This window comes from Lepidochelys kempii, chromosome 8 (genome assembly GCF_965140285.1).
Source record: "Lepidochelys kempii isolate rLepKem1 chromosome 8, rLepKem1.hap1, whole genome shotgun sequence".
NCBI lineage: Eukaryota > Metazoa > Chordata > Testudines > Cheloniidae > Lepidochelys > Lepidochelys kempii.
This window is the reverse complement of record NC_136387.1, coordinates 90,463,088-90,478,086: the sequence shown is the minus strand read 5'-3', so window position 1 is coordinate 90,478,086 and position 14,999 is coordinate 90,463,088. Positions and strand designations below refer to the sequence as shown.

Below are 14,999 nucleotides of genomic sequence, written 5' to 3'. Positions count from 1 at the left end.
AATACCATCGATACAATGCTGCTTAAATGATTAAAAGCTCCACGCTCACTTTAATCCAGTAAAAAGTAACTCTGTGGTACTGTATGGTTTTTACATCGTGTGCCTGAAAAATAATGTTTACTCTGATACCTGTGTGCAGACAGTCGTAGCTAGAACTGAATTGTCCTCCTTTGTCTTCTTCGTTAGGATCGGAACATGATTCTAGGGAAGCATGGGTTCTTTGTTAACCCTTCGGACTCTGTTGCTGTCATCGCTGCCAATATTTTCAGTATTCCTTACTTTCAGCACACTGGCGTTCGTGGCTTCGCGCGAAGCATGCCTACCAGTGGAGCAATTGATAGGTAGGACTCAGGGTATGGGGGTTGACAATTGTTCGTGTCATTTTTAAACCTTTTCGTGGTGGGTGAATTGTGCTGTCCCCCAGCAGTGACCATATTCAAACATGCCTGAAACAATATCTTTAGTGGGAATAATGTTTACAAGCCATTTTCATACGATACTGTTTCAAAAGCTATTGAGATCTTGCGGTTGGGTTTTTTTCAGCTTAGACCCTGGTCCTGAGGGATGCTAAGTGCCATCAACACCCATTGAGGCCAGTAGGGACTGAGGACACTAACCACCAGAAAGGGGGGCTGGAACAATTTGTGTAGTGGGGGTGCTGAGAGCCATTGAACCAAACTGTAAACCCTGTATATAATGGAAACTACTTCAAGCCAGAGGGCAGCAGCACCCCAAGCCCCCTAGTTCCAGCACCTGTGCCACCAGAGAAGAGAGGGTCAGCAGTTTGCACTCAAATGATCAGCTGAAACCTATTCACTAGGGGAGGCAGCACTGGACTGGGACTTGAGGGAACTAGGTTCTGTTTCCAGGTCTGCCGAGTGGTAAATCATTTAACCTTCCTGTGCCTCAGTTTCCTCATCTGTAAAATGGAGATAATGATACTGGCCTCCTTTGTAAAGTAATGTGAGCTCCGCTGATGAAAAGTACTACATAGGAGCTAGGTGTTCTTCTTCTGCATTTCCCGATCAGTCGCCTCACCCCAAGGTAACACAAGAATAAAATAAGGGACAAATATACAAAGAGTTGTTATTTAAAAAAAAATAGGACTGACTTGCCTTCACTGTTATGTTAAATGAGATGCTTGATAACAACTAATGATAACAACTAATGTTACTGTTGCAGCATTTCACAAGGGTGTGCTAACAATCCAGCTGTGATATAACTTACCTTCCTTGCCTTTGAAGGGTGGCCAAAGCTACAAAGATCGCTTTGTTTGAAACTCCAACTGGCTGGAAGTTCTTTGGAAACTTAATGGATGCAAACAAACTGTCTCTGTGTGGAGAGGAAAGTTTTGGTACTGGTAAGTTTTTGTTCCTAATCTCAATGATGATGATATTCCTCGCATTTAAACACAGTTTAGCTCTTTCTGGAGAGGTGGGATTTATCTTTCACGTATAGGAGTTAATGTTTCCTGAATCATAAAAACAAAATTTGTTTACAAAAATTACTGATGAAAATATACACAACTGTAAAAGTTCCTTGGTAAGTTGAGTCAGGGAAAAGCTAGTTTTCCTTTCAGGAAGGCCTATTCAGGAAGTTTAAGGGCCCCTTTACTAGCCAGTCATTGGGTCTGTGGGGATTAAATGCAATGCTAAATGTATTTTTTCAACTCTTGGTGGTCAGGAAAACCTTCTAAATGTTTTCATTTCTCGGAAGAAACATGGTTTGGTGAATGTGGTTTTATTAGGGGAGGTTTCAGGTTGCTATTAAATCTCTGAGCTTAATAGGACCCTGGTTTTCCTGTTCTAAAAACAAGGTTTGATTTATAAAGGTTAAATTAACTCTTGCCTTTGAACTGTCGAAGCAAGGTGAATTGAGATTCAAAATTAATATCTTAGTAAATCTATTGGGGGTGGGCATGTGACTTAATACTGCCATTTGCATAGGGAAATTAAAATGTATAGAACTCTCTTTGCATAAGATAACGTGGTGCAAAGTGTGTGATATTCCAAGAGAAGTTTCAAGGCGAACTATGTAGGTTCTTCTGCATCCATCACATAACATCTGAGTCCTCCTCCTTCCTCTAGCAATGCTGATCTTCAGGGTCTTCATTGCTATGCAGGAGATCAGCATCTGAGTCATATAAAAGATATCTTGCTCTCTCTGGCCCTGATTCAGCAAAGCACTTAACCATGTGCTTAGAGAGTTTGCTGAATACAGATGGACTTAATCGTGTACTTAATGTCAAGCAGCATATGGTTGGGAATTGTAGTGGCAGCTGTTTGACTGAAGTGCCATCAGCCTCTGATGTGAACGCATCACAGTTGTCTGGCCGTGACTTCTGGTGGCTGAACAAGCTGCATCATGGATGAGCCTCTGGTTGAAGGGTGTTTGCTGCAGTTCTGGGCCTGTCTGTACCGATGATGATGTTTTTGGAGGGCAAGTGCTATTCTCTGGATGAGAGGGAGGAGGACAGTTTTGGAAAAATTAGGGCCTTTCTATAAAAGGTGCAAAGAAATCTTGGCCATTATCAGAAGTAAAATGTTTGAGTCATTGCCCTGGGTACCTATATGCAAATGCCCTAGTGTGTGGGTAATGTATGAGAGAGCACCAGAATTGAAGTAAATGACAGTACCTAGAAAGGAAGAGAACTGGATGGCCTAGGGAGTTGCTAGTAGGCTGTGGGATGGTCTCCAGATCAGCAATTTTCAGGTGGTGTCGGATGAATAGTGTCCTAAAATTGTTGTCATCAGATGCCCCATGTGAAATGGCTTGGTGGTTTCCATCCAACCCAGGAGAGTGCGCACCACACTATAACTGGCATCTTTTGAGAGCAGGCGAGAGAGTGAAAGGTTTATGATTCTATGACTCAATGGCCATGGAGCCTCTCCTCCCTACAGAGCGACATGCTGGCAGGGTTGATATAGAAGGCAGGATCACATGGGTTGCACTAACACTGCTTGCGTTGTATCTGCTTTGTGGATAAAAAGAGGATGCATGCCCAGGGTTGCCAATCTAGCACATAATTCACTTCAAAGAATTAAAAAGGAATGAAATACTCTTTATTGTAAGTTACTAGGGGAATATGGAGCTTGAGGGAGCATGTGGGTCACGTATAACTGCTGAGGGGACGTTACATATGGCAATTATATAGTCCAATAAAATGGAAACAAACATGTACCTTCTTAAATCAATCAGAATCTAGACACGACCTAAAAAATTCTGCATAATGCAAGATGACAGAATTTCAGATTTCGTACTTAAGCACTTTATTCCAGGGATGAGTGGATACATTGTATAAGACCTTTATTTGGATGTGTACACCTGCTGGAAAAGGGTGCCTCTCTACATGCTCTAGGCTGTCTTGTTGTAACTGTAAAGTACCATCAGAATAAAACCCCAGTGTAACTAAAGTGCAGCAGTGCAATTCAGTATAACTCCTCAATGGTAAACCAGCCAGTTTAAGGAGCTACGGGACAGAATTTTAAAGGTATTCAGGCACCTAGTGGGATTTTTTAGGTATTTTGAAGGTATTTAGGTGCACTAGGTACTTTTGAAAATCCCACTAGGCACCTAAATACCTGTTTTAAAAATCTATCCCTATATGTCTAGTTCATAGATTCCAAAGCCAGAAGGGATCACTGTGATCATCTAATCTGACCTCCTGTATAACATATGCCGTAGACCTTTCCCAAAATGTGTGTGTTTTGGCGGGGGAATTAATTTATCTTCTGTTTTTAACTGTTGTTTAAATACATGATGAGCTCTGTAAATATTATAATCCAGAGGGTGTAGTATTTAAAACTTGTCATATGCGTTGTTTAAATCTATGTGGTTGGCAGCTTGATGGACGAGAGCTTTAATGCAAACTCTCAAGTGAAGGAAATTGTTCAGTTTGTTTCTGCTTTTGCACGTTGCAGGCTCTGATCATATCCGTGAAAAGGACGGGCTGTGGGCTGTCCTGGCGTGGCTGTCTATAATAGCTGTCCGCAAACAGAGTGTGGAGGACATCCTGAAAGATCACTGGCAGAAATATGGGCGGAACTTCTTCACAAGGTGAGGGAAGAGCCAGGTGATGGCTCACCATGATGAAGCAGGACCCTTTGCGGAGAGCAGAATGTGCTCAGTCCCCAGCCCTGGGACAGAAGGGAGGGAATGCTAAGAAGGGTCAAGTGCCCTGACTGCTAAATACTGAAAACTTCTCCAAAACCCTGTGAAGTGTGTTACTTACACTGGGAGAACCTTGACCTCCACAACTAGGATGGCTTCTCTGTCCTTAACTCAGCTTTGTTATTTCTAGGGCATTCTCGATGTCTCAGCAGTTCAGTTTTACGTGCCATGAATATCAAAGCATCTCTGGGTAAATTTAAAATGCAGGACTGTTAGTCTTAACTCTGCTTTCTGCCCAGTTTAAATTGACGCCTGTATGTTGTTTCAACACATTCTTTTGGGTATTGATCTTTAGGCAGGATTTTTATCTTCTATTAGACTAGCATCTGCATTGAGACCACAAATGGCAAATTAATTTGTAACCTCTTCAGTGACAGAGCTGTACAGGGTGTGCAGATTGTAGCACATCTTGTTCCTAGTGCGGGGGCCTCTGGCAGCACTGACGTACCAATAACCGATATACCTGAAGCCAGTGCTGTGCTGGGTTTTACTTCTATAACTGCTAAATTTACCCGCTCCAGCGGATTCCTTTGTTACTGTTTGTGGGATTTGCTTAACCGGCTGTAAGACTCTTGGGTGCCTGGAACTGCAGAGGCCATTTATAAGGAACTAAACCCAACCTTTAAATCAAACAAGATATTTTTAAACGGGTGGCTCCCGAAACATTGTTTGTCACCACAAAAAAGCCTCCCTAACTTTTCATTCTACCGTGGCTGGTTCTAGATATGACTATGAGGAAGTGGATGCAGACGGAGCTAACAAAATGATGAAGGATCTAGAAACCATGATGTTCGACCGTTCCTTTGTGGGGAAGCAGCTGTCGGCTGGTGATAAAGTTTACACTGTTGAGAAAGCCGATAACTTTGAATACAGCGATCCTGTGGATGGAAGCATCTCCAGAAACCAGGTGAGACTGGAAAACTACTTTTGTCTATAACTTGCAGTGCTGTTTTTGAAGAATATGTGGTTCTGACTAGATATTTCCAGTTAAAATTTCAACAAGGTTATCCTTGCCTTTGTGCCAAAAGCTTTATCCCGCTATTAAAAACCTCCCCGCCCCCCTTCCCCCCCCAATTACATGCGTTTTATAACTATAGGCCAGACCCTGGCTTCTGGTTGGTGCTGCCGAGGAGGGGCTGAAGGAAGAGAGGGCCTGAAGGCTGTTCTAACCTGACCCAACTGACAGTGGCCCCAACACATTGTTAGGGCAGCCAGGGATCACCACAGTGCAGTGGTGACCTCTTCTGGCCTCGCCCCATTCCACCAGCTCGATGGAAGATGGTATAAGAGCTATGATGATGACTTTGCCCTACCTAAGGATTTTTCTGTGCAGGGGAGATCCTTCAGGAGTTGGATTTGCTGGGCTTAGGGCTGCTTTGCACAGAAAGAGTGGCTCAAACTAGATGAAGCATGGCTCAGGTCCATAAACTTTAGTTATAGGTCAGTGATTCCAAAGGGCAAATACGTTTGTTTTATGTCCTGATCCTGTTGCTTTGTTGCCATCTTGCAGAACGCAGGCAGCGCTGCAGTAGCTGTCAGAGAGCAGCGGTAGCTAAGGACTGAATTCCAGCATTTTAAAGTCAAGGAGCTATTGAATATATACAAGATGAGTTACCCTGTACTATGCAAGTTATTTAAATAAAATTGTCCTGTAGATGGGTCCGGTTTGCAGCATACTGGGGAAAGAGGCATACTAACTGGAAAGGAATAATGGACAAAGGCACTGAGAATTGTTACTTTGCATTTAAAATGTTTCAATTATTTTCTTTAAATGGAGTTTGCCCGGAAGTGCAGTGGTAGCGTGACAGGCTGGTATGCAGAGAATCAGAGTTGGTCTCTTGCTCCCAAGCCAGTCATAGGACTAGGGTCTTCATGATACTTTGGATTCAAAAGCTATCATCATCTGGGAAATGCTCAAGAGTGGCTCAGGAGGGACACATAGTCAGTTGGGGTAAGAGGAACAAACAGGGTGCTCTTGGCAACTTCTGTTGCCCTCTGATGAAGAATGACCGGAGAAATGACATGACAGGTTTGCTGGAAGGTACATCAGGTATCTGAAGAGGCAGATGAATGAGCGTGTATTCATTTTGTTCTCATGTGCACTTGCTAGGGTTTAAGGCTCCTCTTCACTGACGGTTCTCGCATCATCTTCAGACTAAGTGGTACCGGCAGCGCTGGAGCGACTGTGCGACTGTACATTGATAGCTACGAGAAAGACGCTCCAAAAATATATGAAGATCCACAGGTAACTGTCGTATCCAGGCTTTGGGTACCACTCTGCTCTCCCTTTTTCACAAAGTTCCCTTTGAGGGGAGCATGACTGAGAGAGCCACTGTGAGCATAGGTGCTGGAACTGGGGGTGCTGCCTCACCCCTTGGCTTGAAGTGGTTTCCATCATATACAGGGTTTACAGTTTGGTTCAGTGGTTCTCCCACTGTGCATATTGTTCCAGCCCCTCTGACTATGAGGTGATAACTATTCCAGAAACAGGTGTCTCAGTTCCCTAAATCTCTCTACTCCATATGGAGCAAGTAGTTTATTATTCAGAATTCATCACAATTTCCTCCACAACTGCATTTTATTTTGTCTACCTATCTAAGTGGTACGTAGCATGGTTGAGTATTTGGTTACAAGCTGGGGAAGGCACTGCTTCAAAGTTGAATTATACTTTTGATTGGAGAATTGAATCCCCAAGGATCAGAACAACATTTGGGAAATACATATTTCAAAACAAATCCCCAAAAATCCATGGGGCGTGGAAGACTGCAGCCCTGAGATAACAGAATCTGTTGTCATGTTCTGCACTAGTTTTAATGTACCTTCTCCAAGGTTCCATTAAAAAAATGGTGGTAACCTCTCTTGTGCGCCTTCTTAACATCTCCCGTCAATGTCTCTGAACTCTTTTAGACAACTTGTTAAGCCAGAAAAAAGGAAATAATGTGGTTATATTGGGGATGGGGTATTGTGGTTGAGTGAGTATCATTTGCCATTTGCGGAACATAAGAAAATCATGATTTCAGAACAGTATAGAACTGAGAAGTATAGAAGTCCCCAAAGTAGCAATATTTGTTAGTTCACTTTGTAAAGTTCCATAGAATTACTACATCTATCTTCCTATCTGGGGCCGAATTCACAGTTTGTCTTGGTTGTGTAGCAGCTACGTTTCACAGCGTTGAAATAATAGGACTCCAATCTGTTGTGAATGAGTGTTCAGACTTGTGTTTTAGGGCCTCAGATCAAACGTCCAACAATCCGTTAGAAAAGAATGAGCCCTAAAGGTTCAAGCGGTAACATGCCATTGGTCAGTGGTTTTGATCTCTCTTTCTCCTTTCGGCAGGTCATGTTGGCTCCTCTCATTGGTATTGCACTGAAGCTTTCACAGCTCCATGAAAGAACTGGCCGCACCGGCCCCACAGTCATCACATGAAAAGGCTAGGACCTGATGCTAACTGTGTGCAGTGCTGAAACGGCTGGCTGTCCTGAATGAGTCAAACAAAATCGTCCAGTCCTCCTTTTAATCAAATTGGTCACTAAAAGCAATGTTAACTCTATTTAAAAGTATTATTTAAACTGATAAAAGGCTAGATGTTGTTAATAAACCAAAATCACCCATGTTTACACTGTGTATACTGATGCATTGCCTGTTTGTCACATGGCACTATAATTTGGGTATAGTCCTCACTTAGCATAGCCTTTTGGTTTAGCATATGTAATTTTTCTTTCTCTTGCTAAAACAAAAAAGCTGTGAAGAGAACAATGAAGCTAAATTCTTCTGTGATAATGGCCTTGTTTTCTATCTCATGATAGTGCAAGTACCTTTTCTTGATTATACAAAATTTCTTTTACATTTTATGTCTCAGGGCTTGTCTACCTGGCTCCAGCAAAGCGCACCAGACAGGTGTGATTTGTAACCCTCTCTAACATGTTACACTCTAGCTGCTCTATGTAGACCCCCCACTCTAAAAGATACCTAGTTTGTGTTAATACATTCCTGTTTCAAACAGAGCACACCAGAAGGGTTTACATGAGTGCAACAGGTTAGTTGATCTTTACAAATCACACCCTTCTGGCGCACTTTGCCATGCCATGTAGACAGGTCCTCAGAAAGTGCAATTACTTGTATTGCTGTATGGTACTCCCCACCCAGGCCCCGCCTGATAGCTTTCTTTTTTAAAGAAAGAATTTATATAAATTGATCTTTCTTTGCCACATTTGGTGATACAATAACCCTTCTATACAATGCTAATAACAAGCATGAGAGGCTATTAAAGTGAAATGGACCGGTATTACTGTTCAGTGCTTTTTTTTAAAAAAAATTGCTTAAAATTGTAATAGGTTTGTTTTTTGAAGAAGAAAGAGACACCCTGAATGTAACTCATCAGAATGTAGTATAGTGATAAGAGAGTTGAAATAATAAGATTTCAGACACTAATAACTACTTTTATACGGTTGAAGCCATTAAGCCAAAAATGGTTGCTCTGTGGATGGGGATGGCTTAAATTGCTTTTCCACCTGTGACTCATATGCTCATGTAATCTACACTCAGACAGTATGGTGCTCTGCCCCTTCTCGTGGTGGTGAGGCCATATACAGAGGTTGATAAGCTTGGTACTGCCTCAGTTAACAGACCTGGATCCCATAGCTCAGGCTGTAGAAGCTCATGCTTCAAGATCCTGAGGTTCCAGATTCAATTTCAGCTGCGGATGATCCATGCAAAGGTGTGGTATTACACAAGCATCGGGAATTCTTTTTAAAAACTGTTAGGAGACTCTGAAGTGGATGAAAACTGAGAAGAGATTCCCCTGGTTTCTGGCTATGAAAGTGAGAGAACCCAACTACAGCCAGCTTAGAAAGCTGATAGGGGATCTGAGATCTAGTCAGCAGTTCCCCCAAATAGTCACCTTTAACACCCTCGGATACAATTTAGCCTCTTAGGAACCAGCCAAGGACTGTGTCTTGAATATATTCAGCTCAGCAACACTTAACAATGCCAAGTGACAATCTCCCCTTTCCTCTGGTCTGATGAGGTGATGCACCTCCATTACCTAATATAGTCTGTGGCAAAATCCTTAACAAGAGTCCCTGTTTACTATGAAAACCGCTGTCAAGAATATACATGTTCCTCCGCAGCTTTCTGTTTTTCTTCCCCGAGGAACAAAAATCCAAATTCATGGTGTCAGACCAGGCTTTCAGTCTGCTTGGGGCTTTTTGTTTGGTTGGTGGGTGTTTTGCAAACTTCATGAAGAGGGAGGCCAACTTCATCAGAAACAGGTGTCTAAAGCTAGGTTTGAGTAACAGCCGTGTTAGTCTGTATTTGCAAAAAGAAAAGGAGGACTTGTGGCACCTTAGAGACTAACCAATTTATTTGAGCATAAGCTTTCGTGAGCTACAGCTCACTTCATCAGATGCATACTGTGGAAAGTACAGAAGACGTTTTTATACACACAAACCATGAAAAAAATGGGTGATTATCACTACAAAAGGTTTTCTCTCCCCCCACCCCACTCTCCTGCTAGTAATAGCTTATGTAAAGTGATCACTCTCCTTACAATGTGTATGATAATCAAGGTGGGCCATTTCCAGCACAAATCCAGGGTTTAACAAGAACGTCTGGGGGGGGGGGGTTAGGAAAAAACATGGGGAAATAGGTTACCTTGCATAATGACTTAGCCACTCCTACCCCCCCCCCCTCAGAGGTTCTTGTTAAACCCTGGATTTGTGCTGGAAATGGCCCACCTTGATTATCCTACACATTGTAAGGAGAGTGATCACTTTACATAAGCTATTACTAGCAGGAGAGTGGGGTGGGGGGAGAGAAAACCTTTTGTAGTGATAATCACCCTTTTTTTTTCATGGTTTGTGTGTATAAAAACGTCTTCTGTACTTTCCACAGTATGCATCCGATGAAGTGAGCTGTAGCTCACGAAAGCTTATGCTCAAATAAATTGGTTAGTCTCTAAGGTGCCATAAGTACTCCTTTTCTTTTATCTAAAGCTAGGCTCCAAAATCCATATTTAGGTATCTCGATAGTTATTCAAAAAAATCAAGCAGCCAGCAACTCCCATTGTAGCCAATGATTTTGATACAGCTCCACACTGCTGCAGATACTTGCAAATATGAATTGCTTGCAGGAGTGAGACCTTAGTTCATAATAAGACTGACTTATTTCTGGTACATTCTGAATTATAATTTACTATATGTTGGGACACTATTGACCTTTACCTTAGTTTTATAGTGCATATTATAAGTAATATCTCAAAGGGGGTTTTGCAGTGGTGAAAAGGGTCTGCATACCTCTACTTGTTGGAAAGAACAGAAAAAAACTTTAACCAAATAAGATTGTGCCACAGTCATTTAAAGAATTACAATTGCCTTGAATCTAAAAGCCAAGCAAAGTGTATAATTTCTTCCAAAGCAATTACAGAAAATACATGCTGCATGTGTCAAACTCAGCAATTAAAAGTTGCAAATGAATGTGGTCCAACCCATTCTTAGGTTTTGGGTTTATATTATCAAAGCAAATAAAATCACAGTCCAAGTGCAGTTACCCCATTGTATCAAAGAGATGCAACTGTTTGGCTCAGGAGATTGTTTCAAATCTTGCTCAGGTTGGTAACTGAAAGTAATCCTCTGATGGCTGTTCAGTGGCTTAGGTGGAATGAGTTGGTAGGCTCAATCTAGCTCCTAAGGGACAGATGTCCACAGTACGGAGATCCCCATCACAACTTTACACAATTTTGACATAGGACTATGGTAAAGAACTATGAATCCATTTACTCATGGCCTGTGCTCTACAGGAAGTCAGACTAGATGATCACAGTGGTCCCTTATGGCCAGGGCCGTCCTTACCCATACACAAAGTACGCAGCTGCGTAGGGCACCAGGAAATTTGGGCCCTGCGCAGCTGCGTGCTGCTCCAGCCCCTGCCGCACCTCTTCTCCTTGGCCCTAGGCCCTGCTCCACCCCAGCCCCACCCCCATTCCCCTGAGGACTCCAGAAGCGCTCGGGCCTGCACTACCTGGCCCCAGCCTGCTCCGCTCCCCGGCTCCCAGCCATGCCGCCGGCAAGTGCTGGGAAACGGTTTCCCCCGCCGCCCCCAAGCCTGGGAGCCAGGGGAGCTGAGCAGGCTGGGGCCAGGTCACTCCACTTCCCACAGGAAGTGGCCAGCCCCCGTCCCCCACGGAGGCCTGCGGCCAGCTCCCTCCCCTTGCTCCCCTTCATGGAGGCCTGGGGTGGGGGGCTGCCTAGGGCACCAAAATAGCTAGGGACGGCCCTGCTTATGGCCTTAGAATCTTATGAAAATTAGCACTTATGAAAATTGTGAGTTGCAGCACTGGTATGACTTTACACGATGAAGTCTGCACTCCGTTTGAAATTCGTACAACTGCCTCTCCTGGGTGCCAACTTAGTTACTTTATCACTAGATTTAGTGACTTTTTGGTTTCACTAGCAAGAAAATGAGTATCAAAGTGACCAGTGACAAATCTAGCAACTTCTACTGCCAATTACAGTGACATTCAGAGAAAGAAGTCACCAATATGTATAGTCACAAAATCATTCACAAGCAGCTCAGTAGTGCTAATGAAATCCATGCTCTTCTTACTACTCTCCCTGCACACCCTGTGATAAAGGGAAAGCTGGCTAACAAAGTGGACAGGGCAGAGGGGACGGGTTAGCCAGCGAGGAGAACCACACGATGGAAGGTGGGGTGGGGTGAGACAGGGGCACCCAGGTTGGCTGCGGTTGCCAGTCTGGGTTAGAGCCGACAGGTTAGTGAAAGGGAGGGCCCGGAGCCATAGAGGAGAGGGCATTCGCCTGACCTGAGCTTGGCGCTGACGGGAGCCAAGAAAGTAGATTTAAAAACAAGAAGCTGCTAGCCAGATCCCTTCCCCCTGCTTCCAGGGTTTGATTTCTGAAAACAGCTGGGCAGCTAACCCCAGGCCAAGCCAGGGAAAGTAGTAAAGGGGAGCCAAAATCAAGCTAGCTTCTCCTTTGATCTTGTAGTAAGGAGGCACGTTGCCCCCCACCCCATTGGGGCACATGGCCCTGTCTCATCCCACCCCACCTTCAATCCATGTGGCTCTCCTCACTGGCTAGCCTGCCTCCCCAACCCTGCCTGCTTCATTAGTCATCTTTCCCTGCATCACAAGGTGTGCTACCTATTACAATACATAGCAGCGCAATTTGGCTAAAAACAAGCCCTGGTTAATGTGTTGCTCTCTCCAAAGTGCGCCTGGCTTTAGCAAAATATTTAATAGCCTCTACAAACTTCTTTTCCTCGCCTGCAGATTATAGTGATCCCAGCCCAACAAGCCCTGGAATGCAGTTCCTTCCAAGGAGATGCTCAATTGAGATGTAATGATATTGACTTGGTGTCCAGCAGAATGTAGTAAGAAGAACATGGAATGGATTTTATTAACACTATTGCGCTGCTTGTGAATGATTTTGTGATTATACTTGCCTAGTTTTGTATGTGTGTGTGTATAATTCTCTGTTGAATTCTTTAGAAATTTTGTTTAGTGACATTTTTGACTCCTTTTGAGCGCTTAAACAGCTACATCTAGTGACTTTTCAGAGTTTCTCTGGTGACTTTCCGCTATGTGGAGTAGGCAACACTGTGTCCCGCCCTCTGCATAATCTCTCCAAGTGTGTGTGGGGGGCAGTATCTGACACACTATGATCACTGATGCAGCAGGTGCAGTTCAATAGAGAGATCAGTGTCGTGTTTGTTTTTTTAAAGCTTAAAGAACAAAAACAAAGCCCTACCCCTCAACAAGAAAAGCTGACCCCAGAAAATTAACCATTTTAAGCTGTTGTGTATGTGGCATGTGCCCATCTCTGCCCACAGGCTTAATTGTACTAACAGCTGATTAACAGTTGTTATACATGTGTGCTCAGCATTGTCATCCAGCTACCAGGCATTCCGCTGTTACCGCAGAAGCTTATATCTCAGTATGGGAGAATATTATTCCCTATGTCACAGGTATATATATATGTTACTGTTGAGTTCAATCCTTTAGTTTCATCCCTTGGTCTGTGATCTTAAAGGGAGGGTTACAACTTGGACCACAAAATAAAAAACTAGAAATGAAGTTACATTGCTGAGGCTAGTGGGGAAAAACAATTCAGCCTCATCTCTCAGCCTGATCTGTTTTTTTACGTTCTTTGTGACCAAGTGACCCTACAGTTTATGGCTGGCCTCTTTTAAAGCAGATCAGTCTTGAGTTCCTTTTCATGAAACTGGTGCCAGTTTCAATAAAATACTACTTATTAAAAGCTGTTCTCTTTTAAAGAGCCTAGCCTAGTGGAAGTGTGATCCAATCATCTGAAGGGACTCCAGAAATATTATAAACATATCCAGAACTTGATTCACAGCTTGCTTCATTGCTGTTGCTTTATTTGAGAGGCAATACAAATAGCTGTGAGGTGATTCCAGTTGTTTCTTTCCAGTTCACCTTGTTGTATTACAAAGCAAAAATTGAAATGTTCCCCTCTGTCATTACCCCTCCCCCACAGTGGCAATTTGTCATTTGTGCTTGTTCTGAATATGGCAATTTAGGTCAGTTGCTTTGGATATATGAATGGGACAAGGAAAATGCTTTAGGCAAAAGTGGGTCAATAACAATTCCATGCTAGCTGCATATATGTAACCACCCAAAGGTACCTTATGAGTGTTTGCTGTTGGTGGATGCTTTAGAGCAGTCACCCTTGCAAATTTGCCCATTTGGTCTCAGAAAAAGACTTTGTACCTCAGTATTTCTATTAGTGCCAAAAACTCCTCTTACTATAGGGAATCCCTATAATGCTGCAAATACAGAGGTACAGTCATGGTGTTCGGATTAATCAGCTGGCCTGGTACTAAGGGTAACTGGTCTAGCCCAGAATGAGTGGGGACAGCTTTTCTAAACCATTATGCTCAGTTATTTAGAATTTCCTCAGGGTAAAAAAATGGGCTAGAATTCTCTGGTCTTAGTCCAAAAGTGGATTTTTCCGGAAGGTTTGAGCTAAATCCATTCAACTGCTTTTAAATTATGTTTGTGCAATGCAGTATATATTTCCTGGATTCTCCTGAGCATTAGTAATAGTAATATGAATATTACAAACTGAAAAATCTGTATGCCAAACGTCACGTGTATATTCCTGTTACTAAGTTTTCTTATACAAAATGCTGATGAGATCAAGTTCATAAAAAAGCAGAGTTCTAGACATCACGTGACCCTTCTGCCTCCTGGAAAATGAAGAATTAGAATTTTCAGACCGAGTCTTGTACCACAGAGTGAAAGTCGTTAAAGAACACAGTGATATGTCAAGGACTACGGATAGATCATGGACCTTAATTTCTTGCAGACATAGAAAACAAATGCCAGCTGGATACAGGCAGGGGTTTGTGTGGTGAGTAGAGTGTGTCTTCCACATGGAATCATTCTCTGCCAATTATGTGGAAGCCCTGTTGGCCTCACAGGCTCCATGGATTGGAAGGGAACAACTGTCTAAGGCTGGCCCAGGCCTACAATATTATCCCCCTCAACCCTGCAGGAGTTCAGTGAGTAAGTTAATGCTGACTCAGCGTCTAATTACCAGATTCCTCCTCCGTCTTAGGGAAGTTCTGGGGCAGCAGCCCACGGAAGAGACTCTGTCAACATGGTTCCTACAGGAAATGTGATGCCCATAGTCCAATAGGTGCCAGGAGACAAAGGCCTCTGCACAGATGGCCCAGACTACCATCTCCCACCGTTGTCAGTGGAACTGAAAAGCAACAGCCATGTGCATTACTTTGCATTTATCAACACTGAATTTCATCTCCATTGTGTTGCCCGGTCACCAAGTTT

The 14,999-nt window shown here is 43.2% G+C and overlaps 1 protein-coding gene across 2 annotated transcripts in view; it reads left to right on the top strand.

Moving 5' to 3' along the window:
* Nucleotides 1-8,456, top strand: part of PGM1 (phosphoglucomutase 1) — a 29,778-nt gene extending 21,322 nt beyond the window's left edge. For both annotated transcript variants that reach the window (XM_073357450.2, XM_073357451.2), the window contains exons 6-11: nucleotides 187-341; nucleotides 1,245-1,360; nucleotides 3,921-4,056; nucleotides 4,894-5,077; nucleotides 6,281-6,415; nucleotides 7,508-8,456. In XM_073357450.2, the coding sequence (XP_073213551.1) occupies nucleotides 187-341; nucleotides 1,245-1,360; nucleotides 3,921-4,056; nucleotides 4,894-5,077; nucleotides 6,281-6,415; nucleotides 7,508-7,597 (816 nt within the window). In that variant the 3' untranslated portion in view covers nucleotides 7,598-8,456. The remainder of the gene's footprint in view (nucleotides 1-186; nucleotides 342-1,244; nucleotides 1,361-3,920; nucleotides 4,057-4,893; nucleotides 5,078-6,280; nucleotides 6,416-7,507) is intronic.
* Nucleotides 8,457-14,999: the final 6,543 nt, after the last annotated feature.